The sequence below is a fragment of the Alligator mississippiensis genome, chromosome 3 (assembly GCF_030867095.1).
Source record: "Alligator mississippiensis isolate rAllMis1 chromosome 3, rAllMis1, whole genome shotgun sequence".
In the NCBI taxonomy this organism is placed as follows: domain Eukaryota; kingdom Metazoa; phylum Chordata; order Crocodylia; family Alligatoridae; genus Alligator; species Alligator mississippiensis.
The window spans coordinates 193,396,263-193,423,707 of record NC_081826.1 but is presented as its reverse complement, the minus strand read 5'-3'; the positions used below and the strand labels follow the sequence as shown (position 1 = coordinate 193,423,707).

General features: G+C 41.3%; 1 protein-coding gene across 2 annotated transcripts in view; it reads right to left on the bottom strand.

Annotated features, from left to right (window-relative positions):
* The window catches only part of PIP5K1B (phosphatidylinositol-4-phosphate 5-kinase type 1 beta), a 148,809-nt gene that overhangs the window by 62,680 nt on the left and 58,684 nt on the right, over nt 1-27,445 (bottom strand). For both annotated transcript variants that reach the window (XM_014608630.3, XM_014608631.3), the window contains 3 exons: nt 24,711-24,828; nt 20,238-20,390; nt 17,828-18,127 (listed from right to left, as the gene is read on the bottom strand). In XM_014608630.3, the coding sequence (XP_014464116.1) occupies nt 17,828-18,127; nt 20,238-20,390; nt 24,711-24,828 (571 nt within the window). The remainder of the gene's footprint in view (nt 1-17,827; nt 18,128-20,237; nt 20,391-24,710; nt 24,829-27,445) is intronic.

Sequence of the window (27,445 nt, the reverse complement as noted above, 5' to 3'; positions counted from 1 at the left end):
TCCGCTATCTGCCCCGGCATGCCAACATCATACAAGCAGACATTGTGGGTTTTTGGCACTTTGCACAAAAAAGTTGCTGACCCCTGGTCTAAGAGAATGTAGCTTGATCTAAACCTACAAGCCTAGGTCAGGTAAAAAGTGGCAAACACAACATAAACCTAGCTTGCATCTGAGACTGTACTTAGTTGAGATTGATGGGGGTAGACCAGTTTATCAAGTGCCTGTACTGTTCCTTAGTGACCACTATTGCAACTAACTCAGGATAAACCAGAGTTTATCCTGAGGTTTGAAGCCTCATTTGCTGCCTGTACCATATATAGCTGGAGGGTGGGTTCTGTAAATATGGCATGTTGCTTGCTGTGGACTACTATAGCACATGCAAAGCAGTCAGTGCTGCAAAACAACCTCATTATGGAATGGCTAAATAAATGTCTCACAGAAGTTAGTCCTACAAGAACATGAAATATACATTTAACTTTCAAGTTTTAGCCACAGGTTATTTCTTTTCTAATAATATGGTGTTGATAGGGCCCATGTCCAGTTGCAACCAATAGTGCAATCTTCTCAATCTTTTCCAGCTGAATTCTACATGGTAAAACTAATACCGCTGCTGTTAAAAAATGAATGAAAGTGAACTATGCCGAATTCAACTTAAAATAATGGTTTCTTAAAATAATGAACATGTCTACCTGAAGCCCAAATGACTCATTTTGATGGTTTTCTCACAGCAAAAGTGAATGCAACTTTCCCTAGGGCTGCCCAGCTTCTGAACAGTTGGGGCCCTTCCTGCCACACGGGCTACCTGGGCACATGTCATGCAGGAAGAGCTCACTGGCCCTAACAGAAACAGCAGAACATGTAGTAAGGGGAAAGTGGGGGCTGGACAAGAGTCAGTGGGACTGCAAATTAACCCCTTACAGGCCGCCTGCAGCAGTGGACTGTGATTTGGACATAGCTGCCTTAGATCTACAGGGGGTTACTTTGCACTTCAGGTAATATGACGAGACCAGAATCTGGCTCATAAGCATCACCCTGACAGTATCAACCATGAGCTATAGCAGGTAAGGATCAGGCACAGGGAAATCAGACACAAAAATAAACAGTGAGTTTTACACAGGACAACATAATAAAGGCCTCTACCCCAAGTGCACCAGAACACACAGTGTTCCCCAGCCCTATAAGCTGCAGTCTCTACCAACAACCTTGTGCATGAAGGCTGGAAAAGAATAATGCCCGGATCTGAAGTTTCTATGGGAAAGGATGCCTTTGTCCTTAACTCTGAAGTTCCTTGCTTTTGCAAGCCATTAATGTAGCTCTTTTAAAATTAAATTTCCTCAGTGAAGTTCACAGTGTTCTTTGCTAATATAATAAAAGAAAATACAAACTGTGACAAGCAGTACTTCTCTCCCTAGTAAGAAACAGCATGAAATGATTGTCCTGTTCTTAAAAACACATGACTACAACGTAAGTTAACTGCCACTGTTTCTGTAATAGCTATTTTGAATTTCTGGTATCAATGGGTTTACTATTCTACTAATAATTTACAAATGGAGACTGCAATTTTAGAATAGTTTAAAGATTTCTCTTAATTTATGATGTTTGATTTTGGTAGAGAGAGATACTGCCAAATAAGCTTGTCACTTGTTTTATTTTCCTGATTCCCGGCTCCAGAAAGGGGAACATTTCTTAGTACCACATGTTGTAAATGCAATCAGAACGGGGAGGGGGAACCCAAACAAACCCCCGACCCCACACAAATAGTCATTTGTGGCTGCCTAATTAAAAGTTCTTCAGGTCAAATTTAGCTAATGGAATACGGGAGCCCAACTTCCTCATTAGTAGTTGTACACAGTCACTTAAAAGCTGAAATCAGCCCTTTTGGCTTTATGTCCTAATTAAAATATGCAGGACCTCAACATGAATTTTTATCCAAATCCAGGTGGAAAGTGGCACAAACCCCTGCTCTCCTCACCGGTCTTGAATTGTTTTATGTGGCATTCACATATTAATTTTCATCCTCAGGATACTTTAACCATTAACACAATCCTCACAATGCTCCTGTGGGGCATCAAATTAGCATCCTAATTTTAAAATGGAAAAGACTGGGCTTAAAAGTTAAATGATTTGCCAGCACACCAAAGCAATCTTGAGACCTCGACAATTTTTAGTTCCCTGACTTGCTGTCAGCTCATACTTCTTACTCAACAAAATGAGAGTTGAGGCTGCCTGAGAAATTTTTATAGAAAGTAACATAAAATCCAATTTTTCTCATAACTTTGGAAAAGATATCCCTTGTGAGAAATAAGAATGTAATGCATCGTCAGGAACAATTTGTCCCTTTCTAGGTCATTAGCATTTTGACTGACAGCTTTTTTTGCATTTGTAAAACTGCCTCTGTAGAAACAGTAAACCTCATTGCTTACCGACAGTAGCCTTCTTATTTCAACACTGTGGTAAACAGACTATTTATGTAAAATGACATTATTTCTTCATTGTGTAAAGATATTTAAAATTGATCCACTACGTAGTGTATATTAATACCATATCAAAACAAACAAACAAACAAACAACTCCCCACCTCCCCCTCCAAACCCTACACTTGGAAATGCAAGTTTAAAACTCTGACTCCAGCATTTTGGGTGTTTCCTTTACTATACTTTACAGTAAAAACAAACAAGAAAAAAATCATTAGGAAGTCCCGATTTTTTTCCCCACGCCAGAGATTTCCGGAGAATCATCTTTAGAAACTCCTTCAGTTTTACCTTTTACTTGGAACACTCATAAACACAGATTATCAGAACAGTTTGGTGACACGTGTATCTATTTAGAAATGTTTAGAAAAGTCAGTGCTTAGCACAGATATGTTTCATTTCTAAAGAACATGGGTGACATATTCTAAAATTCAGTTAAATAAGTTCAGAGAGGAGATGCCTTTCTGTAGTCCCTAAAGTCATATAATTTAGTAAATATTTTATTTATAAGCAATTACAAGTTTTCACAGATAAGCACACAGACTCTTACAAGAATCATTTGCTTCCTTTTGACCAGAATAGGAAAATGTTAGAGGAACAGGGGGCCAGGAAATGTCCCCACAACATATTTGGCCATGTGGATTTTCAATTCCCTCTGGGAGAACATTGGCCTCTGAGTATTACGGAAACCTGATGCTACTCATCCAGTTTTTTTTCCCAACTGTCAGAGTTATAACATGGATTAACCGACTTTGTGATATAAAAGAAATACAGACAATTTCATTATTCCAGACCTCTAATCTTTTTGCCCAGAAGATCCCAGTTCCAGGGTAACGACCCTACTTTATGTGCAAACCTGTACAGTATAATTTAATTTCCTTGGGACTCATGTGCCATTAATAAGCACAGCGACCTCATTTGTGGTCATGACCTCCTAGTTTAGAAACTGAAGGTCTAGACTATGGTGGGAAGGAAGAGGCTCACTTCACTGTGGGGTCAGAATTATGGCACAAGGGTATATGGGAAATATGACTGTTTAAGGAGTATTGTAGATAGTCAAAAAAGGTTAGAATATGTCTGGGGAGCAAACAGCATTAGGAGTGGAAAAAGAGCAACAGGTCTGATAACTGGAAGGGCTGCAGGATCCTTCTTCCTGCCTTATAACACTGATAACTCATTTTCATCTTGGAGTCCACTACGACTCCAAGATCCCTTTCCACTTCTCTGCTGCTGAGAGGGTCATTCCCCAGCCAGTAGGTGTGCTGCATATTTTTACGCCCTAGGTGCAGCACTATGTACTTGTCCTTGTTGTACTGCATCCTATTGTGTACTGACCACTTCTTTAACCTGTCCAGGTCTGCCTGCAATCGCTCCCTACCCTCTGGAGCGTGCACTTCACCCCACAATTTGGTATCATCTGCAAACTCAGACAGAGTACACTTCACGCCCACATCCAAGTCACTGCCCACGTCCAAGTCACTGATGAAGACATTGAAGAGTACGGGTCCAAGAACTGAACCCTGCAGGACCCCACTACCCACATCCTTCCAGGTCGATACCAACCCATCTACCACCACTCTCTGGGTGCGACCCCCAAGCCAATTTGCCACCCATCGGACCGTGTAAACATCTAAGTCGCAGCCTCTTAATTTATTTAAGAGAATAGGATGAGATACTGTATCAAAGGCCTTCCTAAAATCCAGGAAAATGACATCCACCTCTACTCCTGCATCTAAGCATTTTGTGACCTGGTCATAAAATGAAACCAGATTAGTCAGGCATGATCTACCTACTATGAATCCATGCTGGTTGCCCTGCTGCATTATTTTTCCCACTGGACTCCCACAAATATGATCCTTAATAATCTTTTCAAGGACTTTTCCAAGGATGGAAGTGAGACTGACTGGCCTATAATTACTCAGATCCTACTTCCTTCCGTTCTCAAAAATAGGGACTACACTGGCCCTTTTCCAGTCCTCTGGGACCTGACCCGAGCGCCATGAGCACTCAAACAGCCATGCCAGTGGTTCTGCTATGATACTGGTCAATTCCTTCAGCACTCTCAGATGCAGCTCAATTGATGCGTCAGCTGAATTGATACCCCACCCCCATTGCTACAGCAGGGAAAGCCTCTTGTGCTTGCATACCCACTTCCTGTCACAATGCTTCTCCTGTTATACAGTTGCCCTCATTGTTGTTTTCATAATATCTTCTCCTTCACAGTTCAGCAAATAAAAAAACCCACCCTCCAAAAAAACAATAAACCCCAAGAAATCTGACATGGGTCACTATATCAGCCCACACAGCTTGTGCTCTCTCTATATCTTATTTAGTTAGCCTGAAGTCAGTCAGGAGACAGGGTAAATATGCATCTTTATAGACTAACACAGCTAACTACCTCTGTTTACTCATCTTCAATCAAATTCCCAGAGGTGTTTAAAAATGACCAGTTAACATACAGGATGCATATATATGAAACAAAACAAAGATTTCCATTAAAGAAAAAAAAAAAAATCAAGGCCTTGAAAACAATTCAGTGTTCTCAGAATTTAAGTTTCTTTGTTCATGCTAAATCAACATGCTTTGGTGGGTAATAAGATTAAAAACAATTTGAAAAAGCCCAAGGGTCTGCAATTATTTATTTTTAATAAAATCTATGTAACCAAAACACTGTTAGATATAGTAGACTTTCTTCGATGAACAGTTTCCATTGTATCACCTACTCTGTACTTTGAAGGACTGACAAGGAGACATGAAAGATAATATATGGTCTAAGGCATTGGACTTGGAATTTCATCAGTTTAAACATACTGACTTACTTCAATCAAAATAAATCTGATTTCCAGTTAAATTTATTCCCTCTTTAAATTTAAAAATGCACAGTTCAAATTATCTTAAGTGTCTGTATTATATCATTTTAGTGATTTTTTTCATATTTAGACCTGCATTTCATCTAGATATGTAATATCATACTAACAAACTTCTGCATTCCCTAGCCAGTTCCAAAACAAAGACATTTCTATTAAATGTTATGAAAAATGAGAGAATATGCTCTGTGCTTTAATAACATATTTACTTGGAAATAAGAGGTGGTCAACCCCCTCTGCACCCCAGTCAGCACGGGGGAGAAGTTCCTTACGTTAAATTCACAAATAAAGTGGGGAGAGGGGGCAGGCAGCTGGGTTAGGGCCAGAGTAAGCCAACAGAAGCCCCCTGACCCCACATCCACTTGACCTCTGCAGCTTCTGCCACCTCCCTCCATCCCCTCTCCCCTTACTGTCAGGTGCAGCTCATCACCAGCTCAGGCTGGATACCCTCCCCAGCACAGAGCACACAGAAACTCCATCTCCTATTGGGCCAATCAGCAATGTAGCTGTATGGCCCAGCAAAAGCCGAACTTACATGTGCTGTGCTCCAGGGAGGGAATACAGCCCAAGCAGCATCTGACACTAAGGGAGCACTGGGAAACAAACAGCCCAGTGGGGGCTTCACTCCTCGTAGCGCTGGCTGGAGCCAGGGACTAATGCCGTGCGGAGCGCCTTCCACCACTGATGCCCCCCTACTGCCGGCCAGGGCTGTGCACCATGGGAGGGGAGTGTAGGAGGGGTCCCCATACTCCTCACACCCACACCTTGCCCACCCAAGCTCCATGCTGCTGCTCCCCCCCCCCCCCCCCCGGCAAGGGCTCTGCGCTGCAGCCAGCCCCTAGCTCTGTGTTCCCACCCAGCTGCAGCCCCGCCCCATCCCCCGCTTCCCTACCTGCTGCCCAGGTAGGTACCGGGACTCAAAGTCCTGCAGCAGCAGCCCATCCCCATGCTAGCGGGGCCAGCCCTTCTGCCCACAAAGGTGGGAGTGAGGCATAAAAGGATATGTTGTGGGAGGGTGTAGATGCCTAGCTCCCACCCTCGTGGGTGGAAGGGCTGGGTAGGGCACAATTTGTTGCAGGGCATTGTGGGCCAGATGAAAGTGCCTGCTGGGCTCAATGCAGCCTGCAGGCTGTATTTTGCCCACCCCTGGTGTATGTAGCAGTGGAGACAAATCTGGTTTTAAGATGTGTTTGGTCAATTTATGAAATAGCTTCTGTGACATCTTCATTAGTAGGAGACCGGACTTGATAGCCCAGGGGAGTCCTGGATCTTCATAAGATCCTAGTGGTGTAGACAGAAGTGCAGCTCCCCGCTGTAACTGAGAATGTTTTGCAGGAAGGATTCTGAATTGCAACGATCACCTGGACCAAACCAGAAGTTCAATGTTGGTTCCATGAAGAGGGGAATCTAGTTGCTGGCTGCAAGCCTATAGCTGTAGCAATGACCCGTCCTCCTGCAAGTTGGCAAAGTTTTCAGAATGGGAGTGGGGAAAGGGAACAGAGGAAGCTCATTCAGGGGGTTCTCCACCTAGAGGAACGTAGAGCTCCAATATATCCACTCCACCCTCCAGCAGGGTCTGAAAAAACCTATGCGCTTAACCCCCTTTGCTCCTTTTCTTTCCCCCCTTCCATTCTGAAAACAGTGACAGGCTGGCAGGCAGGCAGACAAAAGTTACAGAAGATGCTGTTTTGAAACGTATTAGTTTGATCCCTCATGCAACAACGGTTCAGACTTTCACCCGATAGGCTATTTTTGAAGCGGTCTGCAGCTGTGCACTTGTGGTTAGTCATGCCTATAGATCATTTTTTGTGACCAGATCTGGGAAAAGTTGTCACTTTTATCTGCATGCTAAAGCAGATGTGATAAACTACTGATGACTAGATTTTAAGCTGATGTTTTGTTTTACCTTGTATATACTGTGCTTTTTGTGATGGTATTTGGAGGTATACAGTCTAAAAATTGCATTGGCACTTTTTCAGGCTACAATTTTTCTTGAGGTTATGATGTAGCGCTCAAAATTGAAAATGTACTTCCTTAATTTGCAAGGGGTGTGTGTGTGTGTGTGAGAGAGAAAAATCAACATTTCTGGTGTGTGTAATACCATTATAGCTGGAAAAAAAAATTCAGCATATAGTACAGTATAACCTCATAAATGCGGCATGGTCAGGACCGAACACCTGCCGGAAATTCTAGATTTTTGAAGCCGGAGCAGCAGCCTGTGGGGGGGGGGGGGGGGGGGTGCATATAGAGCGGCGGCGTGGGGTGGTGGATGGCAGCAGCAGTTGCTGCATGCAAGCTTCCCCCTCCACTGCTCCAGGACCGGCTGCCGCTACCTCCCAATGTAATGTATTTTTTTTAAAATGCCAGATTCTCGAGAACTCCGGACTTTTGATATCTGGATTTATGAAGTTATATTGTACCAATATAAATGTTCCACCTGATTCTATTTGTTCCTTTTCAAGGCATTAATATAGCCTTATAATGGTTTGTTTTGAAGTATGCTTTATTTACTGTTGGTTAGTAACCAATATAGTATTTATTTTCTTGTTAAATGCAGAATGCAGATATCAGATCTGATATCTTTAACTATGTGAACTAAATTTCTTTGTTTTGTTCTTAATTATCACACTGCTAGCTGCACCGTTTTTTACTAAAAGTTATAAATTACTGTATTTACTTGACTCTAAAATGAGCCCAAATTGAAGACAATCCCCCAATAATTAGATTCTGTATATAGAAAATTTGTAAATTTGTTATAATTTTCCAGGTATAGAATCTAATTATTCATCTCTCCTCCCCCCCTCCCCCCCCCACTATAGCAGGGAAAGTAATGGCTGGGGGGGGTGGCTGGGGGGATCGTGTGGCCCCCTTTCCCTCTGCCCCTGACCCCCGGCACCTGCACTACTGCCTACCTCCCCACAGTCTCTGCCTCTTCCCCACTCCCCCACATCTGCCCACACCCCAAAACCCAGACACAGACCCCTCCCCACCCCCAGTGTTGCCTACATTGGCTGCAGGAGAGAACAATGTGTTCCAGAGCCATACAACCAAGCTCCACAAATGGCCCACAACCCCCCAACATCCCTTATGCCCCCCCACACAGCCCCCACAAACTCCCCCGACACCCACACTACACCATACACCCCCCACCATACACATACACACCCCTCCACCAGACACCCCCCCACCACACACACGCACACAGACACCCAACCACACCCCCACACAATATAAAAGACTAAGAATTTATTTTTGAGTTATTATGCAATCACCTCTATATACAGTACACAAACACAAATCATGACAACAATATTTTTAGTAATAAAATTAAAATATGTTATAGTAGATGTTTGACTTTTAGTGTATGATTTTTTTTGGTCCTAAGATGGCAACTACCCCCTCCCAAAAGGAGCATTTCCAGGGGGCAAGAGGAGGGACTTCTGGTGCCAAAGGTCGGGGGTTAGGAGGTGGGACTCTTGGTCCCAAGATGGCGGCCAGGGGGCAGGGCACCTGTCATGGTGCAGGGCTACCCATGAGGCCCTCAACAGCTCACCAAACCTCATTAAGCAACCCTCTGCCTAAAATAATTGCCTGCCCCTGGCATACGCTGTTCCAGAACCTTACTACTTTAATGGATAGGAACCTGTTAATTCCAGCTTTAATTCTAACCTCTTTATTCAAGGCCAGTTTATAACCATTTTTTCTTGTTCCGATATTATCCTTTCACTTAAAGAAGCTGCTGTCGTTCCCTATTATTTATTCCCTGATATACTGATTAGAAAGCAATCATATCCCTTTATAGCCTTTGTTTTGATAAATCAATTGGCCAAGTGTTTAGTCTCGTCTGATAAGCTCTCCTATCTCCAGATCATCTCAGCAGCCCTTCTCTATCCCTATTCCAATGTGAATTAATAAATGAGTGACCAGAATTGCACTGAGTAGTTCAGCTGGGGTCTTACCAGAGCCTTGCAGAGTGGCATTAATTCTTCCCTATATCTACTGAAAATACTTCACAGCTGACTAGGATCACATTTACTTTTTCCACACAGGCAACTCAAATCATCCAAGACTGACCCTTGAGAAATTCCCTTGGAAACCTCCCTCTATACCAGTGGTGCTCAATGTTTTGGTCCCAGGGGCTAAAAAATGGTACAGGACTGCTCTGCAGGCTAGATTGGACCCTGCATATCAGGATCCTGGCCTTGGTATCCAACATGTTAAGACTGGAGCCTGAGCCCCACAGTGCCTCCACCCAGCCCACCATGCTGAATCAGGGCCCTGTGTTGCCACCCAGACCAATGTTGCCTTCCCATGGAGTCCTGGAGGCGAGATGACCTGGCACAGGGGTTGAGCACTTCTGCTCTATACTGATACCTTTCCCTTCAACCATGTCAATTACCACAATCTCATCATAAGCCAGTTCCTCTACCAATCTCATTTCCCATATGGCAAGATACCAAATACTAGACCTGTGTGAATAGAGAAGTATTAGATTCAGATTCGGAGGACAGTAATTAAATTCAGAGCTTCGGATCACTGTCCTGATTTGATTCGGACAAATCAGCTTCGGAAAATTCGGCGATTCAGATCAGCTGGGGAGAGGCAGGCACAGCCAGGCAGCTCATCCGGCTATGCCTGCCTCTCACCAGGCAGGGGGAGCTGTGGGAGAAGCCCCCATGGCTACCCTGCCCAGCCCCAGCCTAGTCCCAGGACTTAAAAAAAAGCCCCACACTCACTGGCTGCAACAGGGGCTGTGGGACCTCCTGGCAGACCTCCCCCCCTCCACAGCCCATGCTCCCCAATCTCTACCCCCTCCCAGCCCTGCCCCGATGGCTTCCCCACCGAGCCCCAGCATCCCGACAATTAAAAAAACCCCAAACCCTGCACTCACTGGCTCTAGCAATGGGGATTGGGGGCTCATGGCAGAACCCCCCCATACAGCATGGATCACTTCCCCCACCACCTGGCACCCAAGCAGCAGCTGCCCCATGGTGCGGGTGCAATGTGGCTTGGCAGGGCGCTGTGCACTGTCTGGGAGCTGGGGCCACTTTTTTTTTTTTTTTTTTTTTTTTTTTTTTTTTTTTTTTTTTTTAAGTGCCAGAGGCTGAGCCAGGGAGAGGATAGGGCCGGGCAGGGCAGCCATGGGGGCTTCTCCCGTGGCTCCTTTGGCTGTGCCTGCCTTTGCCCCAGTGGGTGGAGCTGAGGGGGCTATGCTCTGCTGCTGCTTGCCCCCTTCTGTCTAAAACAAGCCCTGCCTGCATCCTGCCCGATCTGCCCTGGCAGGGCAAGCAGCAGCAAGGCAGAGCCCCCACTCCCAGCGCTGCTGCACCCGCATCCCGTGCCCCTCTGCCCACTCATGACAGCTTGTCTCAGCCCCAATTCCTTCCTCCCCCACACCTCTTCCCTCCCCCAACTCCAACAGACTTGCCAGCTGGAGGCAGCTGCCTGTTTAGTTTATGGCTGAATCTCCAAATCAGCCAAATGTTTTGTGAATCGATTTGGATGCTTCAAATCAATTAGCAGCTGTTACTTGGTCTCCCAATTCAATTCAGATTCAAAGATTCAGTCCACGAATCAGGCCAAATCTCCTCCAAATCAAATCAGCTACCGAAGCTTCACACACCCCTAACCAAATACTTTACTGAAATCCACATAAATAAGATCTACTTCATTCCTTTTGTCTAGATAAGCAAGTATGTTATCATGTGATCAGATTAGTAAGGTGTAATACATCTTTGGTAACGCCTGGCTTATTTTATTCTATTTTCTATTTACTCCCATGTTATTATTATTATTAATTATACTTTTTCCCTTTATTTTTCCTTTAAAATTTGTTCTCAATCCTTGCACATTATGGAGGTCAGATTAATGGGCCTGCCACCGCCAAGATCATTCCTTTCTCCCCACTCTGTATATATAGGTACTACATAGCCTCATGCACTTAGCACTGTGGGCAGACTATTTAGCTTGCAGTGGTAGTTTGGCATGCCTGAGAATACTCTTGCCAAGCATGATGTGTTTGAGGTGTAGACATGGCTTCCGACTAGTCCATACGACACCTCACTGTGGGAGAAACATAGGCAGAGCATATGGTCTAATCGGCCATGCCAAGACCTGGCAAAGTGCCAAACTATTTGAAACAAGTGTGTCTAACTAACTTTGTGCCCCAGGCTGGATCTGGACCATGGCACTCCTTGCAGGCCAGAACCAGCCCAGGTCATGCAGCAGTGGCAGTTCCAGCCTCTGCTGCACACCCTATGCCAGAGCAGAAGCTGTCACTGCCACTACATGCCTTGTGCTATGGCAGCAGCTCTAGCACTGGCAGAGGGCATACGGTGGTGGCTAGCATTGGGCAGTGACAGGGATAGCAGCCAAGCAGTTAGGGCTGCAGCAGTGACAATGGGCAAAGCATGTGGAGGGTGAACAGGGATGCATCAACCCTTGCTTACCCTCCTGCCACTGACTGTCATGTCCCCCCCCGGCACACCCCGCAACTTACAGTAGCTAGCTGTTAGCATAGCAGGCCAGACTCAGCAGTTCTCTGGGTCAGATCCAGTCCATGGACCATGTGCTTGACATCCCTGGTTTAAGACATTGCTCACGAAGGTTTGCAAGAGTACTGCAAAAAATGCAATCCTAACTTAGTTAAGCCAGACACTCAGGCTAGGGACTTTGGCTGGGGTGTGCCAACACTCCTGTTGAGGCCAAAGCTGGAGGTTCCTGGCCAGGGGGTTAGCTCCTCCACTCAGGGTCAGACTGATCACCAGATTTGGGGTCAGGAAGGAATTTTACCCTAGTCAGATTTGTATGAACTATGGGGATTTTTGCCTTCCTTTGTAGTGAGGGCATGGCCCTCTACCCAGGATCTCTTGAGCATATATTGACAGCATTTCAGAGAAGAAGGACATTGGCTGCTGCAGTTCCCCTGCTTTACTTGTGGCAGGTTAAGGTGTTAGGTTTGTGTTGTGCTGGGGTTGACAGTAGTTTTATGTAGAGTTTAGGCTATGGTTTGTATGGGACGATTCGAATAGGGATGATCCTGCCTCAGGCATGGGGCTGGACTAGATGATGTCTGGAGGTCCCTTCCAGCCCGACTTCTCTATGATAATGCAGATAGAAACAAGAGAGGGATAAGAAAGAGAAGAGACAGACTAGAGGACTCACTAAGTAGCGAGTGATGAAATAAATGTAAGCAGTATGACAGTCTTGGAAGTATTCTCTATTTAAGCCAATGCTTGTAAAAATGGAAATGTCATTCCTTGTCTCTAACTTAGTCAAATCAACAATCAGAATCAGCATAACAAAGGCCCAGTAGTGTCACAGTGGATTGTAAGATGCACTGCAAGTGACTGCCATGATGAAAGGGCTCATTACTTTCTGTCCACCCCTTCTCCTGCAGTTAGTATCATATATCTCACTATTTTGTCCATTGATTTCAGCCCATCAGATTTGGTTCACTTCACTTATTTCTAGTCCCACAATTCTCCTCTTGGAAGACATGATCTCAAAAACAGTCTTTGGTTTCTTTTCATTTGGATGAATTCGTTTTTTTCTAACTTTCTGCAACTTTTATAAACAATGTTATGTAACATGCAGAGTGGAACTTTTGTTACCTTGCATAACTTAAAGTATAGGCTTCTATAAAACACAACTGACAAAACTAAGTTTTCTGGTTGAAAAAGCAAGAACATACTATATTTTGTTTATCAAAGTTCATAAGCATGAGCATGTCTGATATGCACACACACACAAAGAAAAAAGGTAATATAGCAGGTTAAGACAGTAAACATATAAAAAGCATGTTTAAATAGAAATATTATATACACAAAATGCAGACAAGATAACATTAAATAAAGAGATGACAGCCTAAACGTTACAGTATCCAAAACTTGTTCACTTATTAGCGTTCCAAGATTTATAGAACAAGAGATTGGATATCACACAGCTGAAGTTAATGAAATAACTTAGTTTTATTAATTATTAGATTTCAAGCCTGCGTGTAGCTTATACATTTCCCAACTTAACAATTTAATTGTGGACCTTTATTAACATAAGTGAAATAAAGTTGACTAAAAAATTGATGTGTCATATGCAAAGGAGACACGATTTCAGTAGGCTGACTAAAAATTCTGGCAGATATTTATCACATATGCTTTAAGAGTCTTCAGACATCACTTTCCTTTTTCCCTTTTCTTTAAGATGAACGAAGTCCTCAAGCTATACAAAGAGTTTTTGTGATGTCTCAGAATATTTTTTAAAAGAAAGTATAATATTTAGTGTTGGGTGTCAGTTGGACTCCACTCAAACATAGCTTTCAACCTTAATTCTTTTTCTTTTTCTTTTTTTTAAATTACGTGTTTTTCTTGGGAACATGTGCAGGAATCGTGTCTGGTACAAAATCAGCCTCTACACAATCCATGCGAGAACCCTGCTGGGTACATACACTGCCTCGGCGTTTATACTGCTAAAGATTCTCAGCACACTTTTTCCTTCTGACTGCTTAAATTCTAATGAAAACACAGTGTTTGACCTCATTCTTCCATCACTTGGCACAAAACCATTTGTAAGTGTGGGCATTTTTCCACAGACATTCTTTTAGTAATTATGTGATTATACAAGCGCTAATAAGAACACCTACTACCCAATATAACAATTGACAGAAGAAACCCACAACAACCAACTAAGGGTACATTCATGCACTGTTGATGGGAATTCTTTCAAAGCCGCCAGGTCTAGCACTCAGATTCCCACAATATATGGTGTTTTTCTTAAAGCCCCGGCTCCTAAATTTTTGGAACTGCACAAAAAATTTGACTTCTATTAATTATTAACCTTTATGACTGCAACAATGACAAAAAGGTTTGAAAGCACAATTCAAGTGAACCCCCAAAGGTTCAAGGAAAAAAACAACAACCCAGAAAGCAAATAAAAACAAACATTATTTTTAAAACCTTCATGGCTTTTAAAGACAACCCCACATTTTTAAGGGGTGAGAGGGTGGAGACCAAATTCAAAATTTTGAGCAACTAGGGCCACTGCTGTTTCCTGAAAGTTCCTCTGATAACATTGACGTGCTGACTTTCTCCCACACCAGCATCCACGGCAAAAACAGTAACCCCATTCCCATTCAAGAGCAGGGCATACAAACACCACATAAATATGAGCAATAGACAGTCATAAGACAGTGGTCCAGCCCTATACAACATCAATAGGGTGCACAAGGATTTTTTGACTGGTCTTCTAGCCCTTCTCAACAACCTATTTCCCATGTCAGGTCCTACAAACATGATCCAGTGATATCCATAGAGATTTTTATAAAATGAAATCCTAATTAGCCTTGTTTCCATTCCCAACATCCTTAAATTCAACCTAGGTTCAAAAACTTAAAGTAATGAACAGATGAAACAAGGCTTTACATGGTTACATGAAAACTAGGGGTGTGCAAAACGGGCCGTATTCAATTCGGATTCGGCCCAAATTGGAGACAGTGATTCAAATTCATTGATTCAGATCACTGTCCCGATTCAATTCGACTGAATCTGAAGATTCGATGTTGATTCGGAGGATCAGTAATTGGGCCACAGACACAGATTTAAATGTTTTTTTCTACATACCTCGAGGTACCAGGTGCGACTCGTGAATGCTGCGATGCTGGGGAAGATGAAGCATTGGACAGGAGCACGGGGGGCTCCTGTATGCTTGGCAGCGAACTCAGAAGTAGACTGGAAGTACTTCTGGTCCACTTCCAGATCCGATGCTGAGTGCGTGGGGGACTCCCTCCCCCCCCATCCCCCCACACACACACACTCCCCCAGCTTAGCAATCAGTCACGGGGGAACACTGGGTGCCCCCCCAGACCCAGGAGGCACCAGTCGCTGAGCTGGGAGGGGTGGGCGGGTGGAGCCTCCCTCCCCCGTGCTCCCCAGTGGACCCAGATGCAGAACGGAAGTGCTTCTGGTCCACTTCCAGGTCCACTGTTGAGCACACTGGGGACTCCCCTGTGTTCCCGTGTGATGCTCCATCCGCCCAAGCATATCAGCAATCACGAGCCGCCCGGTACCTTGAGGTATGTAGAAAAAACGTTTAAAGCTACATCTATGTCCTAATCATTGAATCTTTCCAAATTGATTCAGAGGGTTCAGATTCGATTAAGAGAAATTAAAGGCTCTCCTGATTTAATTTGGATTCAGAAATTCGGCCACTGAATCTGGCCGAATCTCCATCAAATCGAATCAGCAACTGAAGCTTCACACAACCCTAATGAAATCCTCCAAGTGGTCCATTACTTGTGAAAAATGCACATAAACCAAACTCCTGTTTATCTGCCAACACTGCTGCCTCCTCCTACTCACTCAGATGCATCGCTGTGCAGTACAGAAGAGCTAAACTTCAGATGTGATATTAATTCCTCTTCCCCCCCCCCCCATCCCAAAATGCATCAGGGTTCTATGTGCTTTGTTTCTATATGCAACTTGAAATTTTGTGAAGAAGTATAAAAATTAAGCCTTATGTTATGTTACATAATACTATAGCTCCAGCCACAGTATATCCCCTCACTCTTACATTGCTAAACAGCAATTGGATCCTGTGATTGCTTATTACAATAGGCTAGATCAGTGGTTTATGAAGTGCGAGTATGTATATAGGGAGCAATAGGGAGGAGGAAAACATCTGGTGAGTAAAAATGGAGGAGAGTGCAGATATACTTTAATTGCTCTCTAGAGACTTAATTTTGTTTGAAAAATATAACTGCTTAGATGTTAGGACTATAAACGTAAGCCTGGATAACATGATATGAATGCAATGAGTGCATTAGTATCTGCCTGAGTTTGCAGAGCCTCAAAGTACTTGCGGAAGCACATCTTTCAAAAAACTTTGGGAAACTCTGGACTAGTTCAAGACAGCCCCTCAACCTGTATTTCAGTTTTCCTTGTCATCCTTCCCATGAATAGAGAGAGACTATATTTTGTTTTGCAGTGAGGGGTTAAGCAGAAATCACAGGCAAATATATGGGATTCATTAGAAGGTATACCTACAAAACAGTATTAATGTTGGTTATATTAGTATCCAAAGACAAGCTTCTCTTCCTTCTATAACAGCAGTGATCTTAAAAAAGCCCCCAAACTTTAGGATCTGTTTACATTACATGTTAAATCATATTGTAAAAAATATATATATGTTAAAAAATACATGCCAAGGGTATCCTGTTCTTTCACATAGTTCAGATAAAAACACTTTATCCACTATAATCAAGTAATTGCTCGTTGTTCTTATTTTTCAGTATAGTTCAATCTAATTTTATGTCTTTCAAATTGTTTACCATTTTCGGCGTGTCAGATTTTTCCCCCCTTTTGGGGGGTTTTGATTGTATAATTAACCTTTTGACAACTGGGAGCACAAGACTGCCTGGATTTCCAGATGTGACACACTGATACATTCTGCATTCTCAGTGATGGCAGGAGCTCAGGACATGTGCCCTGCAACGCTAAGGAACAATGCCCTGCATTAGATAAACATCTTACATGGAGCATGCAGCTGATTGTTAGATCACCCAGCTTTACATACAAAGCACAAGCCATTGCAGACACCCACATTAGTTAAACAAAAGACAGCATTCATGGACAACTACAAGGCATGACGCACTATAGTACACATACTAGTAGGACAACAAACTGGTGTACCTTTATCCCACTCCCATATCTGTTTCCCTATTGAACATATATGGGTTTCCTATAAAACTGATTTTTCTTCTACAGTCTGTCTTGCAGGCCTCCCAGATACCTTGAATCTTCATCCCATTCCCCCCGTTTTCTCTGGTGCTCTGTCAGGCTGTCCTATTTAACAGCAAATACCTCTACTGCAAAGGACAGTGTGTGGCTCTCCCTAAAATCACTAATCCCATTCCCAGAGCTAGTAAGAACGCTTTCCTAAAAAGCAACCAGACACACATTCTTATTCTCCCTTCAAAGCTTCCTCATATTTTGCTCTCTAACCTCACAGCATGAGAACCAGGAACTATGCTCCAAAACTAAGCTTGAAACAGGTGTCACAAGGCCTTTATTTATTTTACCACCTTCTGTCAACCAATTCTGGGACTTACTTACCAAGCAACATACAGTGTGCATATGCTTGCATATCTTCATCTATAGCAAGAATACAATTCTACTTGCTATGCCTCACAGCACAATACAAATGAAATCCCCAATTACAAAACTGAAGCCCTAATCCTACTTGTATTGCCTTCCAACAAGCTGCTTTTGGTGACAGATACTTAGTTTTACATAACAAAAGTCTCAGCAGCTGGAAATAGAATACTGTTCTATCCACTGCAATTGAAATTTGTATTTTTTTTGTAAATTAAATTGTACACGGTAGCGATAACAGGTTAAATGATTTAGAGTCAGATTTTGCTTTCTGTTATGCTGCTGATCTAGATTAACAAATATGAATCTAGCTGTTTAAATACAATTTTTATAAAATTGTACTTACTCTGCAATCCCTCTGTAGTGTCTTCATCAGTGCACTGTATGTTTCAGAGTCAAAGTATAGTCCTTCATGCATATCTTGCAAGAAATCCAAGTCTTTAAATGTGGGGTTGGACTTCTCCCTCTCTTTTCTTGATGCTCTCCGTTTGTATGTAGAGCCTTTCAAGTCATATGTGAAATGCATTTTCAATGCTCGAGGCAAAACGTTGTTCATCACAACAATTCTAATGTTAATGCCGCCTGACTGAACACAGTATAGTCCATAAAATTTTGGCAACAGAGTCCTTGGATTCTGGTTCAGATTCTAAAAGAAAACAGATAGTAGATTTTTACATTAACATCCACATTTCTGGGAGTTGCATGTTGAAACTTTAAAGAGGAAATGCATTATTTTGTATTTTAGGTTATTTCCATGACCAGTCAATTTGCTTCAGTCGTCATGAACCAAACTTGAGAAATCTCATACAAGTCAAGTGACAAGACTGTTCTAGTGAAAGCAAAGCATTTGACAGAACCATCATGGCCAAAAACAAGGCAGAGCCCAAGGCATTGTCAAAAGTCTTGACAATTAGAAGGGGAGAATGGAACTACAAAGGAAAAAGCATATTCTATTGCGCCCAGCAAATTTTTAATCCCTGACAACACCATATTTCCTCCTCAGGATTACCTTAAGGCAAAAACAGAATTGCTCATCTTTGTACCACTTAAAGACATGTTGCCCTCTTGCATCTGACATATTTAAAATTGGGCCAACAGCACAACAGAAACATAATTTTGACTGTATTCAGCCTTCATGTGCCCTTATGAGAGAATGTTGGGCCAAAACAAGGCTGGGTAACATTTGAGCAGTGGCAGATCAAGTTAACAAAGCTCAATCTAAGGCAGGCCAATGCCTAAGGCTATCAATTTCCTATGCCGCCATGTGGCACCTCATACCATGGATACCCCCCCCTCTACCAATGCCACTGAATCACCCCCACCACAAATGCTGCCACCATCCCAGCTCCATAGGCTGGATACAATCTCTTCACAGACCACATCTGGCCTGCAGACTGTCAACTGCTGGACTAAAACCTGTATCTAGAAGGGATGCTTAAGCAAGGGACACTAAAGGGTTTGCATAAAACAGGACCATATCACCTCTGACTTAGGTTTTGCAAAGCAGACTGACTGCCAATTTTAGGCACATTCATTATAGCTCAGGTTGTCATCCATAGAGCACAAGTCCATCATATCCCTACTATAATATCATAATATTTAAAAAATCAAAGTATATTTAACATTCTAAATTCAACCAAAGCCAAAGATGAAGTAGAAAATATGAAAGAAGAAAGCAAGACCATCCTTAAACATGTCAGCATCTTATTGCCATTAAAAATTATAGAAGGGAAAATTATTTGCGTTGTGAGTCTGATACAGGAAAAAGTTCCTGTTTACAATTAAGCCAAGACAGTCCGTCAATTAAAAAAAAAACAAACAAAACTTTGGCCATGTAATCACATCAGATACGTTTTACTTTGGTTAATATTTGTGTGCATTTAAGTTGGTAGTAGGTGTGCTCACAAATAACAAGGATTTTATTTTGCTTTACAATGTGTATAATGGCCAACTCAGGTAATTATGATTAACAACAAAGAATAAGTAGGGCCCAGACCTGTTCCTTCTGATGCCATGAATGACTGAAATACCAGCCCAAGCATTCTGAGCTCAGCAATGACACTGGGAAATAATTATTTTAAGATGCCAAGACACAAGAAGGAAACCATTCCAAAGTAGTTTAAAAAAGAAGAAATGGAGAGAGGAATATACATCTGTTCATTACAGTCGTAATAGTGTGAGGTTCTGTGCACTATATAAGTTTGCCTCTCACATGGGGAACTCAGCAGCTCTTAGGAGGGAAAGGCTTTTGGAAAATTTGGTTCAATTTACTTCCAATGGTCAAATTTTTTCACGTCACTGACTGCCAATGCACACAGTCCAGTTAATGTAAGCCCCAAAATAGGCCTCGTTAAAAGCAAGTATAAAAAAATGTTATGAATAGAATTTCTCTCTCCCCAACATGACATCATTGCACTAATGCCTGAGAAAAGTAGATAAAAAGTAGTCAAGAAAGTGAAGCCGACTGATTTGGTTTCTTTGCCTATTCTGACTGCCATGCAAAAGGTAAGCAAGCAAATGGAGAAAAAAAAACTTATATTTTAATACTAATTTATTAAGAACAAAGACCGGGATTATTTTATATGATTTGCACTTTGATAACTCTTTAAAGCATTTTGAATATAAGCTTGATTTACTTTAGTTCTTCCTGGTGGATGTGAGGCTAAAAAGTTATTAAAATTAGAGGAAGATGAATGAAGTTGTAGTTTAGAAATAAAATTTGTGACTTCAAAAGTTAACCATCATCAGTTACTCACCATATAGTAACCTGGTAGCAACTTCTGAAGAAACTCAGCTTCTTTGTGTTGAACAGTTTTGATGATGAACTCATCGTCGCTAGTTACAAAGAATAAGGACCCACTGGCGCCAGGATTGGATAATTCTATCAAAGGTTCACTGCAGACTGAATACTGTAAAAAAAAATTTAAAAAAATAAAAAAAGAGAAAGAGACGCACAAAATGGGATTTTCTGCCAATGCAGCTATGTTTTCAAAATAAACTTAAAACAAAAGTAATAATAATTGATGCAGGCAGGGATGGGAGCCATATGGCTCCTGCTTCCTGACTCCCAAGCTCTCATGACTCCTGCATAAGAATAAATGTGGGTGGGAACCATTCACTAGTTGAGACTTGGCAGGGCACAGGCATGTTCCATTAGGCTATGACAGCCACTATGCTGTGCTAAGGAAGTAATAGAAGAAGGTACCAGCTGTGCTACCAAAGATGCCTACCAAAAGCTTTCCCAAACCAGGGGAAATTTCAACCAGTCAGTTGCAGCCAGACTCTGGCGACTTTGTCCCCTGAGTGGCACAAAGTACCTGGAAAAAGGGGATAGCATCGGGCCCAGTTTTGTGCATATTTGGAATTTCTGAATCCCAACCCCTGAGATGACATTAGAGGTGAAATCTTTGTTTACGGGCCATTTATTTGGAAAAAAAAAAAAGCACGTCTTAACAGAATTTAGGTGTAGAATAGAAATTTCTAACTGTCTCATGTAGGCACAAGTCCTCTTCTGAAAGACTGAACTGAATACTAACTCTAATATGAACTTTACTGTCATCTCCTTATTATGTTAGCTTAAGATACAGATGTTGCTAAACCAGAGTTCAAAAGATAGAATAAAAAAAATTGAGCTGTGAAGGATCATTATCTAGAACGTATTTTACTTATACAGGCCTTCTTCCTCAAGACCAAGTACTGTCATTTGCGTTTATTAAAGAAACACAGAAGATGGTACTCTGCTAATAGAATCAGGTGTCCTACAGGAGAAAATAGAAGAGCTATGTATTTATAAAATGAACCTTAATTTCCATTTTACATGTCATTTATATAAAACACTTAGTATCCATCTCTTCTCTCCAAACCCAATAATGGGGTAATTCATTTCTATTAACCTTAAGAGCTAGTTTAAAATATGATAACACAAAACCTTCATTAAGAATATCTTTTCCTCTATTTAAAACTGCAGGTGTAGTTAATACCAACAATTTCATACACTCTGAAATTACAGCACACAGCCACTAGGTAAGAGAGAGTCCCTGAAACAAAACTATACTTAAAACAATAACTGTGGTTTAAAAATGATTTGACCACCAGGGAATAAATAATATAAGTAGCAGCATGCTTCCTGTCTTTTTACAGCTGAAAGAAGAACTGTTCTTCAGCAGGAATATCAATCTAAGTGGATGAGAAGGGCTTAGCTTCACAGTAAGAAACACTCTTGAGATGAAACCTGAAGTGGAATATTGCCATAGATTCCAAGGATTTGGTTATTTGGACCTAGGTAGTAGGTATTGCTAAGGCACATATATTGTGGAATCTCCATCCTTGGAAAATATCAAAAGTAGGTGAGACAGGCACTTGACCAGTATGGTTAAGTCAGGGATGATCCTGCTTTAAGCAGATGGCCGGACTAGATGACATTCAGAAGTTTCTTTCAGCCCTACTATTCTGATTCTGAGAACAAGGAGGAGAAAATAAACATAGAAAAGAAAAGAAAATATAGTTTAAAAGTGAACTTTGCTCCTAGCTGAAATTTTTAGTGGCATACATTTTGCACATAACACACAAATTAACTAGTATGACAATTTGAGGTACATTATACTACTTGCTCTCGATTCAAGCAAATCTTTACAGCGGGTTACAATACACATGTCTCACTCATCTTACCAGAACACACAGCTTGAGTAATATCTTTTATTGCTTTTTTTTAATAATCTGTTTGGTATTGTAAAATATGGAAGTTACATTATTGTAAAATACAGAAATGGGCCATGGGCAAAGCTATTAATTAAAATTTGAGGATTTTACTTATGGAGGGGAAAAGAGGGAAAGAATCTGATTTTTATCTTTGCTTTAGTTTTTTAAATATATCCCTGATCAATGAAGCTATACTCAACCAAAACAACACCCAGCTTTTGTCCAAGACTTAAAGAAACCAGCTGAGTAGCTTGTGATCAACAAGGTGCCGTACTGAATGTCAACATTCTGTATACTCTCCAATCACCATTTATTTGAACAAGCTGTTCAAATGTATTTATTCCCATCATCCTGCTTCCTGCAGTGCTTCCCTGCTGTACCTTTTGGAAAAAGGCAAAGCTACAGCACAGCTGTGCTCTGCCAAGGGAAATTAACAATATAAACCCACTTAGCGGTGTTGAGATATTATTTTTCCTTTGATTTCTCTCTCCTTTTTTTTTTCCCTTTAGTTTTTTATCGGGAACCAGGACAATCCCACTGCACCTCGTTCATACACTGCAACCTGAAAAAGCAAGTACTTAAGATATCAGAATTTGGAATCATGCCCTGTATGAAAGACAAGCACAGAGCCAAGAGGTTTTCTATGGGGAAACTCATATTTAAAATGTCAACAGAACCAACCTCTAAAAAGCAACTCCCTAAGAAGCAAAAAAGTTAGTAGCAGTGTTAGAAACCATGCCACTGTACACATGGCCATCCCACATCCACCATTCCAGCTAACAGGATAAAAGAGCACCTAGAGGTTACATGCCTGCGGCTTAGCTTTGATTAGAAAGTTTGAAAAACAAAAAAACTGTATCTAGATGCAGCCAAATGCTTCAGGATTTTCCTGCAGGGGAAATGAATTTGACACTTTATATTCATAAATTTCTGTTTGCACAAAATGTGTCTAACTGAACCTAAGGGGAGGATAACTGAAAACACCTTGAGGCAGAACTGAAAACAAGGCATTACCTGCACAAGGAGTTGCCTTAGTTTTCCCAAGAACTAGCCATTCATGACTATAACTGAAGTGGTACAAATGCCTAACAAGCAAAGCATCTGTAAGCCACAGTATACACTGGTGCAATTTACTCCCGCTTAAAAGTAGGTTGAGCTGCACTTGTACAAGCTGCAAATTGTGAGAGCTTTGCCCACCTACATTTCGCATTTGAAGAGTGACTATAGTACAGCTACACCTGGAGCCAGCCATTGCTGACTGAAATATCTAAGGTAGATGAGGCCTAAGACTGTGGCTATCCCCAGATCCATACTTTAAAAAGTACCGGGCAAACCTGATTTTGCCTTGAGGCACCATAAAAGCAAGCCTTCATATAATCAAAACCTAGCAAATATTTCCATGCAACTTGTACAAATAATCCAATGGAAAGTTGTTTTCAAATAAATATATCGTCCTGTAGTGTTGGCAATGCAAACGTAACACTGGGTTAAATGCATGAATGCCAGATACTTATGCTGATTTCAAATAAAAGTGAAACCAACCTAGTTAATGCAGTGGTCAAAGAGGAGAGAAATATATCATGTGATCCAAATGGATAGATATAATCCAGTAATATTTTGATTCTAGTAAATCATTTTACCTTTTCTATCATTTATCTAGTGGCTTAACTTGCTAAAGAAACAACCCACACACTTTTCAAAAAAGCACTTAGAAACCTTTAAAGACAAGAAGCAAAAAACTACTGAGTTTCTCTCCTTTTGGTGGATCTATAACTCTGAGAAAACGAGAAAAACATGATCTTGCTCTCTCAAAACAATGAATGGAAAAGAAACTCTACACTAGACCCCTTTCCATTTCCTTTCCCAGTAGCAGAAAGGGGGTAGAATCTTGGTCCAGTCCTTCAGTGCCAAAGTCAAAGACCCTTGCCCAACAGTGAAGTTGTTATATTTTTGTGTGTGTGCCTATGTAAGCACATGCGAGAGAGATTGCCATTTATTAAGTCTGGAAATCAGAATCTCAGAGAATGGAACAGAAAAACAATCTCTACAAGCATATCATTTTTCTCAGGTCATCTTTTTCCAGGTCAAGGTCAGAACATTTGTAGGCAAACAGTTTCCCGATGAAGTGAATAAATAAAGCAATTAACACACCAGAGCTCTCAATTAGAATTCAATCAGCAAAATTCACACGAGTATTTAAATCTAATTATAACATTCTGTCAAAATAATGACCTGAATGAGCAGTAATACTCTGGTTACTCTGGTTAATTAACATGGTAGGTTGTATAGCAATCAACTGAAAGCTGAAGAATTAAACATTTTGATAAATGCTATGCATTGCATGTGCACGCACATACACACACACATGCGTGCACAATTCCCCCCCCCCAACACCACACAAACATACATGTTACAAAGCCTAGAAAGCTTTTTATATCCCTTAGGGCATCATTAATGCCATCTTCCTCAGTTGTTATAGAACAAGTATTTACAATTATTCATAGCTCAGAGGAAAATTTTAAATTTTTTACCAAATAATCATCCGGCTTGATACCAAAAAGTTCTCTGAAGTACCGAAAGGCAAGAGGAGCATAGGTCTTAAATCTGAAGTCAGGGTAATGATGAGCAGGGGTGAGATTGCTCCCTTCACTGAAGTAAAAAGACAAAAAACAGCAAATATCATCAACTTTTCAGCTATTTCTTTTGGCAGCTAGTTCTTCTTTAAATGTCACGCACCATGATCATATAAAGATTCCTAACAAAAAAGGCAGGGAAAGGAGTCAGAAATGTGGATTCAGACATTTATGCCATTGCTAATCTATGGAATCTAATGCTCACCAGAACATCTCTTCCCACTGGTCAGAAATAACAAGCCAAGTGCCAAGGGTTTGGAACAGGCTCACCCCAGAAGTAGTAGTCATCCACCCTGGCGATCTTCAAAAAACATCTTGATGCCCATCTTGATGGGATCATTTGAACCCAGCAGTCTTTCCTGCCCATGTGCAGGGAGGGGGCTGGACCTGTAAGGTCCCTTCCAGCCCCTAACAACTATGAAACTATTTTTTCCATCAAACACTTCTTCTGTTGATTAAAGGTACTGTTTATTAATGCTTCAGCTTTCAAAGTCTCTTTGTTACTCTCCCCCATGAAACTGGTTAAGCAACTACTATAGGCTCTCTCCATACTACAATTTTTTATAAATTTTTTTAGTTTGCAAGCAGTTACTGGCATACTTGGCTCTATACATAATTTTGTGCTTGTAGAAAACAAGGTTGTAAAAACAAATATCAAATCAACCAGACAGTTATAACATGTCTTGATTAATTTATAAAAAAAGTAAGTTAAGGTAGGGTGGTCCATGTTAGCAAGGAACTAGACTCTTTGACCCAGGCGAACCCCTTTAATCCTATATTCCTGTAACACCTTTATATGACTATTTCAGCCATAAAATATGCATCTACGATTTACCTCTTTTTACGCTGTTTTCCAGCTATATATAAAACAATGTTTTAATACCTAGTTATAAATGTGCATGTAAACAAGATAAGCAAATATTTTACCTTACATTATATTACTATGATTGAAACAGATGACCTAAAATACATTAATGATAGCCAATCCTGACTACTTAGTGCTTATATACTACATTATATTACATAAAATAATATTAGAAGTATACTGTGATGGAACAAGTCCATCAAGACATTTAAGGAAAAATGAGAAACTGCATGTAAAGTATAAAACAAGTTTTCAAGGCCTACACAAATCTCAATGCTAAAGACTCTCTAGCAGGACCTAATGGGACAAAAAGAAGTGAGGAAAGTTCAGGCTGGAAACACTACATCAGGAAACTCTCACAGGTTGGTCATACTTTTTTCCTAAGTGTATAACAATATTGGTATATATTCAAAGTACTGAAAAGTGTCATTAGCAGCTTATGAAAGCCTGTTATTCTAAATGAACTCTGTTGTGGATTTTACTGTACATATATCACACCTGTAACATCAAATCAATTCCCTCTAAGTGGCTGTTGCTCCTAAAATGCATAGAAAAGGGAAATCACAAAACTGAACTTTTCCTACCAGGAGACCCATAACATGCTTCTGCTCTCCTGCGCAATATAAAGTTTTGTTTCTACCTGGGAGAAATTTTCCAATCTTTGACTTCTCCATTGCCTGAAGAAGGGTGTTTAAGACTGAGAGCATGAAAAAAATAAAAATAAAATGCAACTATCTAGTTGATCTAATAAAAGATATCGTCTCTTCCTCAAGAGTTTTGGATGCCTTTGCCTTTACACTAACACGGATACAGCCTATATTCATGAACCTATTTGGGATAAAATTTTCTAAGTTGGGTGTCAGCATCAAGCAAACTATTCTGAAAAGTTTTTAAGAACAGTTTCATCCACATTAAAAATGTTTAGAACCTTTTCATGAAAAATGCTTGCCCCCGGGGATTTGGAAAAAGGAAAAAAAAAACTGTCAGGGGAGTTGTTCTGGTGGCAGGAACATATTTTCCATTGTTCCTGTGAAAAAACAGATAAGTCTGGCTATGTTATAAGAGATTCTGAAAAAAAATCTCTCTTTATATAAGTTCAATATAGAGCTGTTAAAGCTGACAGCTGAGCTTTCTACCTACATGGAGTAGGGACATCAAGCTTGATCGCTTCTATGGGCTGGATCCAGAGTGTGGGGTTCTTCACAGGTCAAATGAAGACAACAAGGAGCCTTGTGGGTTGGAGGCAGATATGGTAGTGGGGTGAGCAGTTTCAGAGGTGGCATTGGGGTTAACACAGCAGTTACTCACCTCCCTGTGGTGGGAAAGTCGCAACATGGTGGTAAAGAAAACTTGCACCACTGGTAGAACTGCATTTTTCATCAGGGCTGAAAAATGTGTAGTGGAATAGCTATTGCAGACTAGCTAGAGCAGTTTAGCTTATACAGGTTTCCCTGGCTTTATGCGGGTTCTGTATGTGCAAATTTGCTCTTATGTGATGACCCTTTGTATACCAAAAATTAGTTATATGCGAGGTAAATTTACTCTTATGTGATCAGTGTGGTGGAAGCCTGCAGTCAGCTGCTTTGCGCACCAAAACAGTCTCCTGTGTGGATCTGTGCTCCACGCTCATTGTCTATAACATGATTTTCTGTAGTTGCCATCCCCTTTATGCCTTGTGCTTGTGTGTACTGTCTGCTGTTGGCCAGTACCAAAGTATCTTGTAAAAGGGGTACAAATAGGTCTGGGGTACAGTCGAGGTCTTGGAATA